General features: G+C 37.0%; 1 protein-coding gene across 1 annotated transcript; it reads right to left on the bottom strand.

The window, feature by feature from the left end:
- Nucleotides 1-442: 442 nt before the first annotated feature.
- On the bottom strand, nucleotides 443-18,153 carry LOC133337967 (mitogen-activated protein kinase kinase kinase 4-like). Its single transcript, XM_061546164.1, has 10 exons — nucleotides 18,140-18,153; nucleotides 7,330-7,539; nucleotides 6,724-7,255; nucleotides 6,423-6,660; nucleotides 5,841-6,360; nucleotides 4,523-5,777; nucleotides 3,084-4,455; nucleotides 853-959; nucleotides 601-780; nucleotides 443-535 (listed from the first exon to the last, which is right to left on the bottom strand). The coding sequence occupies exons 1-10, from the start codon at nucleotides 18,151-18,153 to the stop codon at nucleotides 452-454; spliced, it is 4,512 nt and encodes a 1,503-aa protein (XP_061402148.1). The 3' UTR covers nucleotides 443-451.
- Between the last annotated feature and the right edge of the window lie 1,508 nt (nucleotides 18,154-19,661).

Genomic DNA, 19,661 nt, shown 5'->3' with positions numbered 1-19,661 from the left:
TACATACATATATTTATCATAAGGGTAATGTTTTATTTTTCCCTCGTGGATTTTACATCAAATAACACATAATTATTATTTAAAAGAATATTTTAATTTGTTTTAATGCAAAACAAAACAGATTGACAATTTGGAAATATTTAAATATTAACAGCTTATATACTAATAAAAACGAAAAAAATAACCTAACAAATTTTTATTAAAAGTTCATGTACACACAGAGAACATACATTAACTAATAAAAAAATCGATTTTATTTGCGACTAAATATTGTTTCTAAGTTTTTTCCCCTAAATATAGGACAACTATTTAATATAATATAGATATTTTTAAATAATAAAAATATTTGTAATAATGAGGTAAAGCTACTAGAAACACACAACAAACGCGTACAAAAAGAAAATGCCCCAAATCTGGTCGAAAAGAAAAAAAAACTTTATGCAATTTTTTCTCATTTCATTCGAATATTACGGCGGAATGAACGACGTCCCTGTTCAGCTAATTGTTCGGCATTGAAATCTTCATCACGGCCATACTAAAAAAACATAAAGAAATATTTTTTAGAAAAAAATATATATTATAGTTCACCATATCACTTACTTTACAAAAATTATGCTCCATCAATTCAAATGCGGTCATACGATCCTTCGGATCATGTTGCAAACAATGATCAATGAAATCATGGCCTTCCTGTGACAAGGTCTCGGGTGCTTCTGGTTTTTCACCCATACCAACTTTGAACATAATTTGGAAATTGGAATCGAATTGTGCCCAAGGACGCTATTTAAAAAAATATGGAACATATTATTATTATCGATTGTAAGGGACATATATGGATTTGTTTAATGTTACCTTGCCGGAGGCCATTTCAACAACGACACAACCAACTGACCAAATATCCGCTGCTCTGCCATGACCATCACTATTGGTTTTTGTAAAAACTTCAGGAGCCATATAAGCTAAAAAAATGAAAATAAATTTGTAAATCAGAAAATTTTTTAAATTAAATTGTAAGTCGGACACAATCATTTTAATCAATCAGGTTTGATCACCCAATTTTAGGTTTGTATGCCAGAGAACGGAATCTAGGGGTTTTCCCCTAAAACTAAAATCAAATATGGATGGATGGTTACAGTGCGGAGCCTAAATAACTCAGTAAAGCCCCGACGTTATCCTGCGATCGTGAACAAAAATCTCCTTCATATGTGTGTGTGTCTTGGCATCTGCAGTCAAGACACAGGCACAAAAATTATCGGAATTCAAAAAATCACCCGGAAAAATCAATCCCGACACAACCTAAGAAAGGTGATGTTTCAAAATCTAATTCCGAGTCTGAAAGAGAAATAGGTCACTACCTTTTCAAGTGACCTTCCTAAAACTGGGATATTAGGCGACCTCGTGCCCATTAGTGTTACGGTTTGTTGAAGCGCCCATGGATTCAAAAAGGCTCCGTTCTAATAGAGGGAATGTATTAGAAGTTTTTCATGCTTAATTGTGGCGAGGATATCCATGGCCTGTAGTGAATTTCGACACTTCTGAGGTAGTTTGACGTCGACAAATCAACGCCAAAGATATCTCTGACAAGAAGATTTATTGGAGAGAGGTTAAATACTGCAACATGGAGAGACAGACGGACCTTCTCCTCAACCTAATAGAGAAAGCCGACTCTTTCAGCCTTAATCAGACGAAGATACTACTGTGACTAACACAATAGTCAACCTAGTGAGTCCTCTCAGACGATGAGTAGGGACGTAAACCCTGGCGAGGTTCTCCACCATCTGTAGGGAGGTTCAAGACTTCTGAGGCAGTTGGCCGTCGAGCTTCCCATCATAAATATGGATGAATCATCAGAACCAAGAACAACTAAACGAGTCAACGCCACAGAGATCTCAGACAAGAAGATTTACCAGAGAGCGGTTAATTACAGCATCCGGTTTATAGGAGGCCTGGAGAGGCAGGCGGCCCTTCTCCTCAACCTTATAAAGAAAGCCAGCTCCTTCTGCGTTACTAGGATTCTACTTGCTGAGTCCTCTCAGACGATGAGTAAAGACGTAAACCCTGGCGAGATTCTCCGCGGCCTGTAGTGAAGTCTCGAGACTTCTGAGGCAGTTGGCCGTCGAGCTTCCCATCATCATGATGGATGAATCATCAGAAACGAGAACCACTAAACGAGTCAACGAGAGATCTCTTGCAGGAAGATTTAACGTAGAGCTGTTAATTACAGCAATCGGTTTAAAAGAGGAAAAAACTGTGAGTGGCCCGAGCACAACTGAAACGATGGTGGCTTGGACTTCTGAGCCTTCAACACCCCCCTGAGCGCTGAGAAATCCCATCATCCACTGCATCTGCGGGTAAGGGTCTGTCGAAATCAGTCCGAAGGAGAGCCCTCCCCCCTCTTTAAATCCGCCCACTGCCCACAAATTTCGAAACCAAAATCCAAGGTTATGACAATTGGGCAGTTGTTGGTGGATAAACCAAAGTTGGCGAACACGAAGCAGGTGTTCTCTGCGTTAGATGCAACTCCAGCGTGGATTTTACGATTATTTGTTGGAAGATCAGATCTACGAGATGTATTTTTTAAGAAGGCTCAGATGTGAGTATTTAGTTTCAAATATTCTTGAAATGTCCATAAGATTTACGAGTAAAAATTTGTTTAATCATTTTTTAAAAGATCTAGCGGAATATGGAATAGTAGATTTTTTTATGACCAATGAGATTGGGAGTTTTTAGAATATATAAGATATTTCTGAAAGGATTAAGTGGCATTTAAGCGTCTATTTTTACAAATATTTTTTGAAAGGAAACGCGAATTTTATTAGTTCTGAAAGCGTTTATGTTTAAATAATATATTTGAAAGACGTAGCAGACCCATAATCATCGATTTTAATTGGATTTTAGTTTTAAACTATTTTACGCATGAAATTTTAAAGAAAATTTTTTAAGGAACCCTGTGTGGTTCTTCGGAGATTAGTTTTCAAAGGAAACTCTTAAATTCGTCTTACTCAAAATTATGTTAAATTAAATTTTCCCCATAGGAATTAATTAATTTTTATTCCATCATCATCAACATCATCGATACTTACCCTGTGTTCCAACATAACCTTGCAATTCACCCGGAACTGTTGTATGAGCTTGTATCTTTACAGCCGAACCAAAATCGCCCAGCTTCAGACTATTACCACCGGCAACTAAAAATATATTAGCAGTCTTTATATCCCTATGCACAATGCCGTGTTTATGCAGTTCCGAAACACCCGACAACAATTGATAGGTAAAACGACGTGTCAAACCTTCGGGTAAACCACCTGTCAATTCGACTAACGACTCTAGTGTACCCTCCGAACACAATTCCATAAATATTAACAGCTCTTCGCGATGTACTTCAATACCATAATAGCGGACAAGATTTTCATGTTTGATACCCTCGAGAATTTTCAATTCTTCGGCAACATTTTTTAAGACTCTCGTCTCGCCGGGATGTATTGCGATTTCTTTCATGGCCATTAGCTCGCCGGTGTTGTTGTTGACCGCCGTATAGACTTTACCAAAACGACCCTGGCCGATTTTAATGCCACGATGCCAACGGAAATGGACACTGCGCGCCCGAATTTGTACTTTATCGCAGGAATTTAACGCCTTAATCTGACCGATTAGATTACGTTCACGCAAACGTTCATCGAGATCCAAATCTAAACGATTGATGGCATCGCGAATGCGTATTTGTCGTAGGGCAAGTGAGGCATCAGCTCCAACTTGATTGGGATTGGTGGGTGGTGTTGGCGGTGTGTTGGGCTTTTCATTTATTGCCGTCGGTACGATTAGACGCAAATCACCCATTTTGCTGGTGACATCCAGCGTGGAAGTGGAATCTGTTGAGTCCAACGACTCGGTGCGACTGAAAATTTCCTCCCGATGACTGAATTGGGGATGTAGGAATTTGTTGTATTGCGGTGATTGTTGTGACGTTGTATTGTTCACCACAATACCAGCTGACATTGGTGATCTTGTGGGAGTACGCGATCGACTAGTGGCGGGCGATGATGTTTTCCTTGTTCTAGGAGAGGCTTTCTTTCGCGTTTTCTCTGGTTCCGAAGTTATTCCGATGACATGGGATATACAACGATCCATTTTCTTTTTTAAATCTTCAAATTGGGTTTCGTCTAAATGCCGTGTAATCTGAGGATCACATGCCAATATTAGGAACTCAAGACCTTGTGACGCCCATCGTGGACGCATGCCACGACCACGTTCACAACGTTCGGTGACAAATTGCATCCACATTTTGGCAAAGGTGACAATGCCCAGTGACAATTCCTCCTCAAAGCCTTCATTTTTCGTGGCCATAATGCGATGTTCGAAGAGTCGGATTACATCTTTGTGATATTCAAAACCGAACTTATAGCCCTGATGGAGGATTTCACGGGTACGTGAGAGTACAGCTTGGCGATCTTGTTCCTGTAAAGAAAGTATTTTTTATTTATTTTTTCACCGGTAAAGAAAACTAATTTTTCTTTTTACTTACATCCAAATCCATAACATGCATGGGTGAACATCTCTCCTGGACCCTCTCAATAATTTTGGTTAGCTTATTTCGCACATCCAAAACATCTCTTTGCAGCAGCTTAAATGCATCTTTGGCCTCTTCACAAACAAAATCACATTGCGTGCCATTGGCATCGACATCATTTTCATAGTGTTCCCTATGAAAATCGGCCGATTCGACATCACGACAAAAGGTCTTGGCAAAGAACAGCACCTTTACCGAACTTTCTCGTTCCACCGTGAATAGCGATTGTGTTTCACGACATATTGTCAATACCTGCCATTTTAATTCCGTTTCGAGATTCTGTGCCGTGGTGCCCTCAATTTGTATATCCAATTCCTCGGAACGGCTAACCAATCGTTCCGATATACCCTTCAGAAGATTACGTATAATATTACAGAATTTTTTCGCTGCCAGTGTATGCATACCCGATATCATGGGCGATATCAGTTTCGTGAACATCCATTCCTTTTCCAAGGCGGATTTTTGATTGTTTTCCGGACACGCCACCAACACCAGCTGATCAATATATTCCAAATATAATTCGAATACTTTCCTTACGGTGGCATCGTATTGATTCAAAATGCTGGTGTATCGTTCTAGTTCATGTTCATTCTCGACCAGGGCTGTGGTAATGTGCCGTTGATAGCGTTCTCGGTGTGTTAACGCCAAGGTAAGACCCTCCCTCAACTCTTTCATTAATTGTTCCAAACTCAAGGGGTTCGGTTTGGGTGGTCGTGTCTCCAAACGCATACGCATAAATTCATGCATAAACTGCAGCGGGACACCACTTAGAAATACAAATATGGGAATGTATGTTGGCAAATTGATCGATTTGTATTCTTCACTCCAATAGCCATAACGGCGTAGTTCTTCAATTTGTTCTTGGCTAATGTCCGGTTCCAATCGTGGAACATCTTCTTCGATTTTTTCAGTCTCAAAATCATAATCCTCAGTGCCGGGTTTCTCCAGTGAAATTTGTGCCTTACACATTACAACATTATGCAGTTTGTGTAGAAATGCTAGGGACTTGGCTAGGCCACGTGACTTCAGAACATTTTCAATGAATTTACGATATAATGCCGATGATTGTTCGGGGTTTGTACCGCTGCCATTACGCAGCGGTTCTACACTGAATATATTTAAATCGTGAATGGAATTTTTACGAAATGAATGTCCGGATAAGGTTGAAGAAATACTCTCCGATATTTGACTGATTTCCGTTGATGAGGATCTGCAAAAAGAAACGGTTAATGGTTATGTCTATTTTAGAGAATAATAATTAAAATTTTCTTACTCATTACTGCTTGTTGTATCGCCGGGCACATGTGCCACATCGTTCAATAGAAATTGTACCTTGGGCATTGGTAGACCCATGGCGTTGGTCGACGATAGTTTACGATGTGATGACGAACGTGTCGAATCAATTGAATTCATACCCGAATCTTCATTCTCCATACCCGAAGCTGATGAATTACCACTACTCGACTCCGTTGCAGTATATGATGTCTGTACAGGCCATGAGAATTTCTCACCCTGTAGACGGGCCAAAATTTTACCCAATATTGTTAATTTAAGACGGGCTTGCTTCGTTATATTATACCAAAGGCACATTGTCTTAATGCGACCCACAAATGATTCACTTCGGTAGATGGGATGAAAGGCGCCCATAGCCTGTGATGAGGGATATAGGGCCTCAGCTGCTTCTAAACGTGTCAATAGCTCTTCGACTTCTTTCATGGCGATTTCCTGTTGATCGGTACAATCTTTGCAGTACAACGACAAACAGCCTTCACAGAATTTTTGGGGTTGTGGAGCTATGAAGATAACGGAGAATTAAAATCGGAAAATATATATTTTATAGAAAAAGTTTACTTACAACTAGCATTACTATCTGTCCCAAGGCCACTATCTACACTAAATTCACTTTCTTGCCTGCGAAAACGAGGCTGGAATCTATAGTTAATGATTTGTGTCAACAAATCCGGTACATCTTTACGTGCTGCAAATAAATATTTATCCTGTTGTTCAGGGGTGCGGTCTGCTTGCCAGGCCTGCAGTTCAAGCCAAATGAGATCTTTGACTTCAGTCTGCCAGGTGTGTTCCTCATGGGAAATCTAAAAAAAAAACAAATATAAAATATTATTTATTTAAAGAGATTAAGAAATGTTTCTCCTTACCTTGGCATCCTGCCGATCCACACTGCCCAGTTTAATGAGATTGGCAAAGGTCTCATGGAACTCTTTGCGCAACTTAAAACCCGGTGTCGATTGAAATCCCAAACATAGATTATGGGCAAATGCCTGTGGCGGCGCTGAGGCCCGACAACCGGTCGGTCGCGATGATACACTCATATAACGATTACATGATTCCACTACCTTGGGCTGTTGATATCTCAGAGTGACTTCATTATTCAAGGGTGTACACTTATCCATGGCCTCCAGATTGTGTGAACTTTCATGAAAACTTGTAACCCTTGGATTATAATTACTTAAGACGACCGATGCTGAGGTTAAGGCCAACGAGTTCTTTAATTCACGTTCCGATTCACGTAATAAAGCCTGGGCCCGTTTATCCGCCCTCTTTGTGGCACTATCCTCATTCACAAACATTTCATTCAGCAATGCACAGTCCATTGTGTTGCGTCGAAGCACACGGGATCGGGTCATGCGTGAACTTCCCCGTTTGGGAGTTACAGGTGAATCAACGGCTCTGAAATTGAGGAGGATGAAGGAAAAGAAATATTATTTTGAAAAAAATTGTCACAAAATTTCTTATCAACTTACCCTCCCGTTGACGCTGTAGCTAGAGATTTTTGTTTCCGTTCCCAATCCCGATTCTTGTTCTTCAATCGTGTCCGTGGCGGTGTGGTGCCAAAGGCCTCAAACTGTGCTGCATACAGATCATCGGGATGTACCGATGCCATGTCATCTTCGAAGGCCACATTACGGAAATTCACCGGTCTCGATGATGTCGGTTTAACTCGTATTTCAACTCTGTAACGAAAAAAATGACGGGAAGAACCACCATTAATGTCGTGTAATTTACAAAACAAAGATAAGAATCGGAAACGAAGTAAGTGATATTGGAAAACATTATAGATATTGGAAATTTAGGGAAATTTTCATGTTCAGAAATTAAAATACAAAACAAATGTTGATACATATTCATCCCGACAAAATGAATTTTTTATATAGAAGACCTCTAGATGGGGTCTTTTAAGAATTGAAATTGAAGTCCCCTAGAAGGCAATTAAGTATTGAAGATCTCCAGAGGGCATTTTAAATATTAAAGGCCTCCAGATGATTTCTGCGTATAATAGCCCCCTTGAAGAAGTTTACTTTACTGTTATTTTCCTTTCTCTGTCTGTTTGTAAGAAAAAAAAACACTCATTGTTCGGCGGTGTTTTGTTTTGGTATCGTCCTCCACCTCTCCCCACAAATTTGTTGGTAGTTAGTCTTGCTAAACAACCGCCATCTCTCCACTCACTCGATTGTGTTATTAGTTTTACATTCCATTGTTTCTTTAGGTTAAATACAGACCCCTGCATTGTATTATAAAATTCGCATATGTATTTTCCAAATTATTTCGATGAAAATGCCACATACAACAAATATGAAACAAGTGTTAATACGAGCACATGTAGTATACCAAAGGGTCTATAGGTCATCACAATATCCAATACCTCTAAAAAGCCTTTTACGAACAAGAAGACATTGATAAAACAAATAAATGTCTTCTTGCTCGTAAAAGGCTTTCTGGAGGTCTTGAATGTGTGACCTATAGACCCTTTGGCATACTAAATATGCTCGTATCAACACTTTTTCTTATATTGTATTTGGCATTTTCATCGAAATAATTTGGAAAATACATATGCGAATTTTATGACAAAATGCAGTGGTCTGTATCGAACATGAAGAAAGAATAGAATGTAAAACTAATCCACTAATGAACACCTCTTAACAAAACGGCGCTACGTCTCATGGGATATGTATCCGGATCCTGTTATCTCACGAAGAGTGCAACACAATTGTCCATCGACTCGCATTTTCTTTCTTTGGCGCCACTAGAAAAATAACCTCTACGTCAACAACCAATACCTCAAAGATAGAATTCGTCGCACTCCAGGACATATGCAAATTCTCATAAAAAGGATATGGTCCTGTAAGCGAGTTCGAGCTTATGATGAGAATTTCCAATATAGGTCCATATTTTTACATTGTTTCCATTTATAAGTCCCTACTCATTTTTCGTATTTAGTAGGTTTTAGGGTGTACATGTTAACATCTTCGCAGAAAATTATCGTTGACGATAGAAAAGAAGTCCCGCCTGATTTTTGGAAATTTTTCAAGTTTTAGACACATTTCTTTTTGGAGGTAAAAAAAAATCTTGATTAATCTTTATACGCTTTGGCATAGCTCCAATAAATCGGAACCTATTTTCGGTTCTTTAAAGGTTTTAGCTGCATTTTCCAATCGGAGGTTATGCAATTAAACATTTCGGGTTCATGAATGGTAGCGTTCATTTATGATGAAATTTTCAATATAGGTCCTCATTCAAAAGTCACAACACATGTTCTGTATATCCCGCTGGTTTCATGGAAAGTAAAACGCCATATACATTAGAACTTTTTACCGGGTTAACCTACTTTATGTAGATTTATTTGACATATATGAGTATATGAAAACCCGGAAAGAAAAATTCGTCATACGAAAAAACAAATATTGAAGCATACAGAACCGGGTTTGTAAATTTTTGAACCGGATATTTAGAAAATAAAACCGGTTTTTATGTCTTATATGCATGTCATTAGAAAGCTGAAAAATAAACGCTCTTTATTGTTGTGAATCCGATTTTATTATCTGAATATCCGGTTCAAAAATTTAGAAAACCGGTTCTGTATGCTTCGAAATTTGTTTTTTTTTCGTATTTGGCATAACCTATGACAAATTCTTTCTTTCTGGGGTTTTCATATACTCACCAAGGCCTATTGGATATGAAAAATCGTATGTTATGGTAATTGGAGTACGGTTCAATATATTAGGGTCAAAAACGGACACACAAGGAATTGAGTTAGAAAGATGTAGTATTCTATTATATGAAGATGAAATATTGCTTAAAAAATACATACAATAGTTTCTAATCAAGATATAATAATATCAAGTATAATAGGGTTACCAGCAAAAAAATGTTTGCAATTTTTTCCTTCTGGGGATATACTCAGCGACGAAGGCCTTTAATCCGCAATAGGAATTTTCCACCCACTAAAAAATCTTGTCACACAGTGTTATTTGTACCGCCACTGTATATATGTAAGAGTCAGACAATGTGAATAGAAATTCAAATGATTTGTATCGCATCAGACTAGAAATATGCAGATATCTCAAGCTGACCTAGTTCTGACTTCTAAGGCGGCATTTGTATGTACAATAAAATATATCCTCAATTGCGTAGAATTTACACTCAGAGAAATAAAAATAGTTTAGTACACAAATAAATAAAATATTTTTAAATAATTTTAAATACGATTTTCAAAAATCATATTTCAAATTTAATGTAAATTTACAAATAAAAAATTACAAAGTCATGATGACGATGATGATATCAACCGGGTACTTTTCTGGAAGAAATATTTACTTCGATGTCCCCTTTTTTCAAAACTAAAAATAAAAACAATAACAACACCAAACGGACGTGATCCGCATTATCTGCTCTTCTTGTTGAAAAATACAAAAATACTAAAGAAAATAACTGAGTCAGAATTGTTTACGAACAAAGATGCAAATGCAAAGTATAGATTACAAACAAAAATATCTACGACTATCCGTCGTCTCTTTATTTACATATGTTTATATGTATGTAAATGCAAACATTTTTTTATAAAGATGCAGTCGGTATATAACATTGAAATCATACAAATTTGTCAAAAAAATACCTGTGTTCAAAATTCAGGAAATAGAAAACATCGTATTCAAGGATTTCTTTTGATCTACATTTTAAATTTTGTTATTGTAAAATTAAAAAAAAAAAAAAACATCCACTCAGAACAAAATTCAATTTTCAGGGACAATTTGTTGTTGTGAATATCTGCAGAATATGACAGACGCATTTTAGAACCCCAATGTAGACCACATGTATTTGTAAAAAAGAATATGAAGACAAATTTTCGGCAAAAAAATATAATATCGGTATAGGAAACGAGATACGCACATGGTTCCTTTTGAGAAGAGGCATTGAATCACTTTTTAAGTCGATTTATGCATGTCCGTCCGTCTGTCTGTCCATGTTAAATTGTAAACAAAGTACAGGTCGAAATTTTGATTCGAAATTTGGCACAGCTCATTTATTTGGCCCAAGGACGAACCCCATTGAAATTGGAAAAAATTGGTTAATATTAAGATATAGCTCCCATATATATTTTCGTCCGATTTTAGGTAAATAATGCACCAAAGTCCCTATATATCCTTCGATTTGCACGAAATTTGGCATAGCGTACTGAATTGAGTCTAGAATGATGTGTGGTAAGTTTCGGAAAAATCTGTTAAGGTTTCGATGTAGGTACCATATATATTTTCGTCATAGCGTCCCATATATATTGGCATAACGTACTGAATGAAGCCTAGAGTGATGTGTGTTATGTTTCTTGAACATCGGTTCAGATTTAGATATAGCTCCCATATATATTTTCGTCCGATTTTATGTAAATTGTGCACCAAAGTCCCTATATAACTTTTGATTTGCGTAACATTTAGCATAGCGTAATGAATTGAGTGCAGTGGTAAGTTTCGTGAAAATCGGTTCAGATTTAGATATAGCTCCCATATATATATATATATATATATTCGTCCGATTTAAGGTAAATAATGCACCAAAGTCCCTATATATCCTTCGATTTACACGAAATTTGGCATAGCGTACTAAATTAAGTCTTGAGTGATGTGTGTTAAGTTTCGTGAAAATCGGTTCAGATTTCGATATATCTCCCATATAAATTTTCGTCCGATTTAAGGTAAATGGTGCACCAAAGTACCATTACATCTTTCGATTTGCAAGAAATTCGGCATAGCGTACTGAATTGAGTCTAGAATGATGAGTGGTGAGTTTGGAGAAAATCGGTTCAGATTTCGATATAGCTCCCATATATATTTTCGTCCGATTTTATGTAAATGGTGCACCAAGTCCCTATATATTTTTTGATTTGCATGAAATTTGGCATAGCGTACTGAATTGAGTCTAGAATAATCTGTGGTAAGTTTCGGAAAAATCGGTTCTGATTTCGATATAGGTTCCATATGTATTTTCGTCCGATGCTATGTAAATAGTGCACCAAAGTCCCTATATAGCCTTCGATTTAGCATTTTTAGCATAGCGTAATGAATTGAGTCTATAATGATGTGTGGTAAGTTTCGGAAAAATCGGTTCAGATTTAGATATAGCTCCCATATATATTTTCGACCGATTTTAGGAAAATAATTTACCAAAGTCCCTATATATATCCTTCGATTTGCCCGAAATTTTGCATATCGTAGTGAATTAAGTCTGGAGTGATGTGTGTTAAGTTTCGTGAAAATCGGTTCAGATTTCGATATATCTCCTATATAAATTTTCGTCCGATTTTATGTAAATGGTGCGCCAAAGTCCCTATATAACTTTCGATTTGCAAGAAATTCGGCATAGCGTACTGAATTGAGTCTAGGATGATGAGTGGTGAGTTTGGAGAAAATCGGTTCAGATTTCGATATAGCTCCCATATATATTTTCGTCTGATTTAAGGTAAATGATGCATCAAACTCCTAATGTTTGTCCGATTAACACGAAATTTTGCAGATGCAGTCATAGCTTCCAAATGTGTTTCGTGTCTGACTGAAATTAAATGTTTAACAGTGTGGCGTACCGAATAGCGTGTATCAATTTTGCTATAAATCGTTTTCCATAAATTTGTACCATGGTACGCAGACGATTCTAAATCTGCCCGAATCAAATTAAATTTATCATAGAATACAGAAGCACATAAGTATGTTCGTTCGAGGGAACATTGACATGTAACTGTAAGGATACATATGTAGAATATACCCAAAGTGTCCCAGTCGGCTCAGTCCGACTTTACTACTTTACTTACTGGTTAAAGTAGGATTTCGTTCAAACAATACAATTTCATAAATATTTCACAATAGTAAATAAATATTTCACTAGTGACCTGATGCAATAAAATCATAATATTACTACATATTCGTATATAGTTGACACACTTTTATGTTTCTATAACGAAACCCAAAAATAAATAATAAATATTTCGGTATGTAATCATATACCTTAGGATTTGTCAATCAATAACATATTAACCCAACACTTGATAATAATACCCCCTACAAAAACGCCCTATAGTTGGTCTTTGTCTCCTTCCTATTTCTAATTTGTTGGCCACTTCAAATTGTAACAATCAAAAATAAATAAATAAATATTTAACTGATATATCGCGAACGGAACGTTGTTATTGTTTTATTTCTAATAAAAGTCAACAATTCATGCACAAATGTCAGCCACATTCTGCATTATTTTGTGATAAGATTTCAATGATTATTATTGTTGTTCGAACACACACGAATCAGGTGAGTTATTAGAAAAATTGGGTTGCCACATAAATGAGAAAAACTGGGGAACAACAACAAAACAGTTGACTTAAGCAAAAAATATTCCTTGTGATTAGGATTTTTTTAAGCTTTCAAATGATATACATATGAAAATCCGGTTTATCCAACCCAGATCTGTATCCCGCGAATAAATTGTCATTACATATTAAGATATGTAGCCCCCAAGCCATTTAAGTGATTTCGTGGTGGGTTTAGAAAATTCGACATGTTTTTTTTTCTTCGCGCTTGGAAACTCTTCAAGGTGTCTTTCTTTATCACTGTTATCAGATGGCAATCATAAATGCCAAACAACATATCAACTACAATGTTGGGGGGAGATTACATCCCTTTGGCACCTCTTATCAAAACTAATTAACCTTGAAATTATAATAGTTGATGAACATGGTGGTGTTAATGGTTATTCTGTAATAGTGAGGAAATATTATATATGTATTGCAAACATGGAAGCATTAGTTGATGAAAATTATATCAGCATGGTGGTTATCAGTTCATTAACCCCAACAAATATCACCAAAAAAATAAATATAAACTCAAAATTATTTTCAAATTAATAATTTTACCTTAACAAGTATAATCAAACAAATTAAAAAAAAAAACTTTAAACTATTTTCAAATAAATAATTATCATTGTTTCAGAACTTTTATCGGAAAATAAAATTATTTTTAATATACATACTATTTATATATAATATTTGTATTTGGGCCCTTTGCAAATTTAGGGGCCATTGTTGTATAGAGGTTATTTTTGTAAGAATTTTACAAAAAAAACTCGTTATATTAAATACTTTCTTATAGAAAACACTTTTGGCTCCCTAGCATATAATAAATTTTAACTGCCAAAGCCAATTAATCCAAATTTGTTGAGGGGATCTGAACAATTGTGTTCAATGTTTATCAGGTTATTAATCAAGTGATTGATAAGGAACGTTAGTTTACTAAGAGCACTGATTATAGTATTTGAAATGAGCATGACACACACACACACCACTAAATACCATAGATAATGTAATAAACATAATTGTTGGGATTCGGTAATAGGTAGGAAAAAAGTGAAATAGTGAGCTAATATGTGCCGCGAGTTCACCCATAAGAACTATAAAAAACTGGGTTGAGGCGTCGGGTTAGTTGCCCACTCTCGGAAAACCCGACCTACTATGAAAAAGCTGAGAAAAAGAAAACCAAACCCCCCTAATGTTGACGACCCCCGCAAACGTATAAAGGACCACGATCTGCGAATCTGCACTTGGAATGTGCGCACGTTCTACAGAACAGGCGCAGTGTTCGCTTTGACGGTTGTACTCAAGAAATACAAAGCCGATATTATTGCCTTACAGGAAATACGATGGAAAAGAACAGGCCAAGAAACGAGACATGAATTTGGCTGCTGATTTCTGGTTAACATGAGAATAAAAGACCTCGTCTCCAGATTCACTCCAGTAGATGAGCGAATTGCTATAATCCGTATAAAAGCGAAGTTCTTCTACATCAGTCTCATTTGCGCCCATGCTCCGACCGAAGATAATGATGAACAGACCAAAGACATATTTTACGAGCCCCTAAAAACAGCATATTACCGTTGCCCTGGCTATGAAATTCTGCTAGGAGATTTTAATGCAAAAATCGGAAGGGAAAATATCTTTGGCCCCACCATCGGAAAATTCAGCCTTCATGAAGAAACATCCGACAACGGCATGAGGTTGATTGACTTCGCGGCAGCAAAAAACATGGTAGTTAGCAGCACCAGATTCAAGCATATCGATATACACAAGGCCACCTGGATCTCTCTTCGTATCAAGCAACGAGAAATCAAATTGATCATGTTGTGATAGACGGAAGGCATTCAGCCAGTGTTTTAGACGTTCGATCGATACGAGGAGCGAATAACGATTCGGACCATTACCTTAGGGCAGCCAAGGTACGCACCCGTCTTAATGTAGCAGCAACACGGAAACTCGACGTCGAAAAGCTGCAAACACAACAGGTAGCCGAGGCCTACTCCGCTCAACTTACCCATTTGCTTGAAGAAAGCACTTCTTGTCCCGATAATAGTATAGAAGCACAATGGCAAAGAATTGCCCACTCCCTACAAATTGCAGCAAAAGCAACACTTGGGTACCAAAAACCACCACAAAGAAACCCGATCAGGAGTATCGTAATGCTACTGATGTGAAAAACGCAGCGTATAGGGCAACCCTGCAGACAGTAGCAACACGTAACGTGAAGGAGAATTATCGGGAGAAAAGGAGAGAGGAGAAACTTGTTTTCAGAAAAAAGAAGAAAGAACAAGAAAGACGTGAGCGTGAGCAAATCGAGATGTACAGGAGTCAGAATGAAGTCCGGAAATTTTACCAACGAGTAAAATACCAAACCGAAGGCTTTGGTGCAGGCACAGCCTCCTGTAGAGATGAAGAAGGAAACCTGGTAACAGATACAGACAGCGTGTTGAGGATCTGGAAGGAGCATTTTGAAAAGCTTCTGTTATCAAATAGTGGCGTTGAAGAAGATACCCCAGAACCAATAAGGGATCATGGTATAGAGTGTATACCACCTAGCCAAGATGAGGCCAAAAAAGCAATTAATCGACTCAAGAACAACAAAGCAGCAGGAGCCGATGGGTTACCAGCCGAACTATACAATTTCGCTAGAGTAATGCATGTCCAATGATTGGAACCTCAACATCCTGTCTCCCGTGTACAAAAAAAAAAAAAACAGACAAGACGATATGTGTCAACTATAGAGGAATAAATCTTCTTCCCATCGCATATAAAGTTCTATCCAGCGTACTGTGTGAACGACTGAAGCGAATGGTCAATGACATTATTGGACCATACCAATGCGGCTTCAGGTCTGGTAAATCCACTATTGACCAGATTTTCACTCTGCGTAAAATCATGGAAAAAATCCACGAAAAACACATCGACACATACCACCTATTCGTCGACTATAAAGACGCATTCGACAGCCCTATCCGTTCGGAGGTTTTTAAAGCCATATCTGCGTTCGGCATTCCTGCAACATTAATACAGCTATGCGAGATAACAAGATCAGCAGTTAAAGTCGAAAAGGACCTCTCGGAGCCTTTTAATACCGAACGAGGATTCAGACAAGGTGGCAGCCTCTCGTGTGAACTTTTTAACATCTAGATGAAAATGGTCATACGAGATGCAAAAGTGAACAGAAATGACACTCTGTACACCCAATAACATGCTTCGTCTACACCGGTAATATCGACATAATGGGTCGAACATTGCGATCTATAACAGCCACCTTTGAAAAAATTGAGTCTGCCAAAGTAGGACTGTCAGAAAATTTCGAGAATACCAAGCTGATGGTATCAATGCACAAGACATCCAGTGGACTCAGACTAACTGTGGAACTTGAAAACTACACCCTCGAGATAGTCAAAGATTGTATACACCTTGGTACCGCCACAAATAAAACTAATGACATCAGTTTTGAAATTCGGAGAAGGATAGTGTTGGCCAAAATATTTTACCATGGTCTAAGTATGCGGTTTAGAAACAAGGCCACCTATCGCCAGACCAAACTCACACTCGACAAGACACTGGTGTATGACTCAGAAGCAGGGTTACTTGCACAAGCAGATGAGGCACCTCTTGGAGTGTTTGAAATAAAAATTATCCGAAAGATCTACGGGCCACTCTGCGTCGACGGTGAGTAACGGCGTCGAATGAACCGCGAGCATTACCATCTACACACGGACATCGGCATTGTTAGACGTATCTAGATGCAGCGACTACGTTGGCTAGGCCATTTTGAGGATGCCCCAGCGCAAAAGGCACATAAAAGCGAGCCCACTAATGGTTCACGCAGAAGGGGAAGTCCACGAATTTGATGGAAAGATCAAGTGGAGGACGCCATATCAACGCACGGTCTCTCAAATTAGAAAAACTGAGCACAATATCTTTTTTTTAAGTTCAGCTTATGGAACAAATGTTCTGTCTCGAGCCAGCTAAGTAAGTACTACATCAAGACTTTGACCAACATAGAAAAAATGTGTTTTACCTTCAGAGACCCGGAACACAAATTATAACCACTTCGAAGAAAAAATTCGATTGAAACTTTAAAATATTGACAAGACCTTATATTGGGATTTGTCTACGCCAAAACTATGTAAAAGTATTCCAGCCTTCGATAATCCTTTATATCTAACTGTTTCCACATCAGTGGAAAGTCCGGCTAAAGGCTTCAAAATACCGAAAATGGGAGGATTGGAAAACGTACACAAAATATTCTTAATGCCGCATAATAAGATGTATTATTATATATGGGGGCTAATTTTTTGTAGGGAGATTGATTTTCTACTCAATAAGAACCCAAAATATCAAATTGAAGCCTATTGCAAAGTGTGCTCAAACCACCCAAAAATACCGAATGTCAAAGTTACATTTGTGTTTTATTTACTGGTATGTGATATGTGATACATTATTTATACCAGCCATGATCCATCTTTCCCTTTATGAGAGTCAAATTTTGAGACCATCCTCTGCCCTAAAGTCGATCTCTGCCATCTCTTTCCTACACCTAATTCGACCTGTGTAATTTTACTTTATATTAAAAGCGATCCCAAAGATTTTATACAGAGGTAGATCTCGGCGATCTTTCTCTATACTCTAATTAAAATAATGTTCAACAAAACGGATTGTAATTTAAAAAGTATTTTTTGCCAATCAAAACCCCGCACTTTTTAAATGTGCATAATTTACTGAAAACGGAAATGACAATATTGTTGATAATGAAAATGAAACTGAGATTTCCTCATTTGCTTCATAACTTTTCAATACCAATACCAAAAAAAATTATCATAATGTTAATTTTTTTATCAAACATTAAATGGTTTATTATAAACATAAATTTAACAATAACTACATTAACAAAACACACAACAAACACAATCAAAAAAAAACGCCGTAAATTAACTTACTTTCTACGTCTCATCGTCTGTTTTTTTGGGTGCAATCACGTTCCGTTTGCCGTTGTTAATAAATTCCACTTGGAAAGTGTCCTCCACACACACACTTGATGTTGATGTACAAATTTAATTGTATTTATTTATTTTTTTTCTTTTTGGTTAATTTAAGTTCACTTATTAATTCACATTAAATTGCAATGATTTTTTGTTATATGTTTTCTTGTTTCAACGTTTTTCATTAACACTGCTTTTCCATTACAAAAATGGGGTTTTAATTGTTGTCGATGCTTTTGAAATTGTGCGAAAGAATAGTAAACACCAAATCATTGGTTGGCAGAACAAAAAAAACTGGGTACGCATAACGACACATCAATTATTTCACAATGGTGTGTTGTTTTTTCTGTAGTCAGTCTGTCGTTTTTGTTTTGTTGTTTTTTGAATAATTAGAATAAAATTAACAATGTAATAATGGGATATACAAAAATATTGGAAATATAGTAAAGCCTCTTGAACGGGGTACTTCAATGGTGGCGATTACAGACACCTCACTCACTCTTATGTTCACAATTGGTGAATGGTTTTTCAGATAAGCGTTTTTATTTACAAATCATTACAACAACAATAGCAAAAAATAACATTAAGGTAGTTTTTTGAAACGGCAATTGTTGGTCCATAATTCATACTAATGACTGTATATTGAAACTAGTTCTGGGCCGAATGTTTTAAATCATCTACAGGGTATTCAAAAAACATAGAATTTGTTCGGTCCCTTATGTGGGGGTTATTTCATTGTAAAATTCGTCGTGGACCTTCAAACATACCGAAAATGGGGCGGACCATTATATGGAGGCTATATAAAACCCTATATTGAAAATATACTGCCGAGAGGTAATTTATCTCTTAAAATCCGAAATGGCTACATATATTAATATAGGTTGAAAGTTGAAAATAAAACCAATTAAATACCTAAAATGGGACGGGACATTCATATATAAAAAATAATCAATATTGACAATGTTCTGAGACGACGTTTTGCACCCACTAAGAAGTGGGAATGTCGAATTGGAGACATTTCGGTAGGGAAATAGTACTGAGAGAATGTACAACGGTAGAAAATAGGCAAATAGGACCTTCAAAATACGTAAATGTTATGTCAATACATGGACCTATACTGACGACTTTCGGCGAAGAAGATTTATATCCACTAAGAACTCAGAATGAAAAATACCACATTAATTTTCAAAATACCGGTGCGGTATCTGGGGCTATGTCAAAAAATATACCGATTTTAAAAATAATCCGCCAAGAATTTGGTATGGCTAAGACTCTTCGGTAGGAAATACAGCTAAAATCTTCAAAATACCAAAAATTATGCGGTTCTGTTCCATTGGGCTATGTCAAAATATGGACGTATATTGAACATTTTCTGCAAATATATTTTTCGCTATTCAAAAATCTTGAACGGCGAATTTCAGCTCCTTCTGTAGAAAATGCAAATATGCAAAAAACCGAAATGGTGTTACCTTTTATTTAT

Source organism: Musca vetustissima, unplaced genomic scaffold, assembly GCF_032173495.1.
Source record: "Musca vetustissima isolate MV318-11 ecotype Yass unplaced genomic scaffold, APGP_CSIRO_Mvet_v1 utg1698, whole genome shotgun sequence".
Taxonomy (NCBI): domain Eukaryota; kingdom Metazoa; phylum Arthropoda; class Insecta; order Diptera; family Muscidae; genus Musca; species Musca vetustissima.
This window is presented reverse-complemented; position numbering and strand designations above follow the sequence as displayed.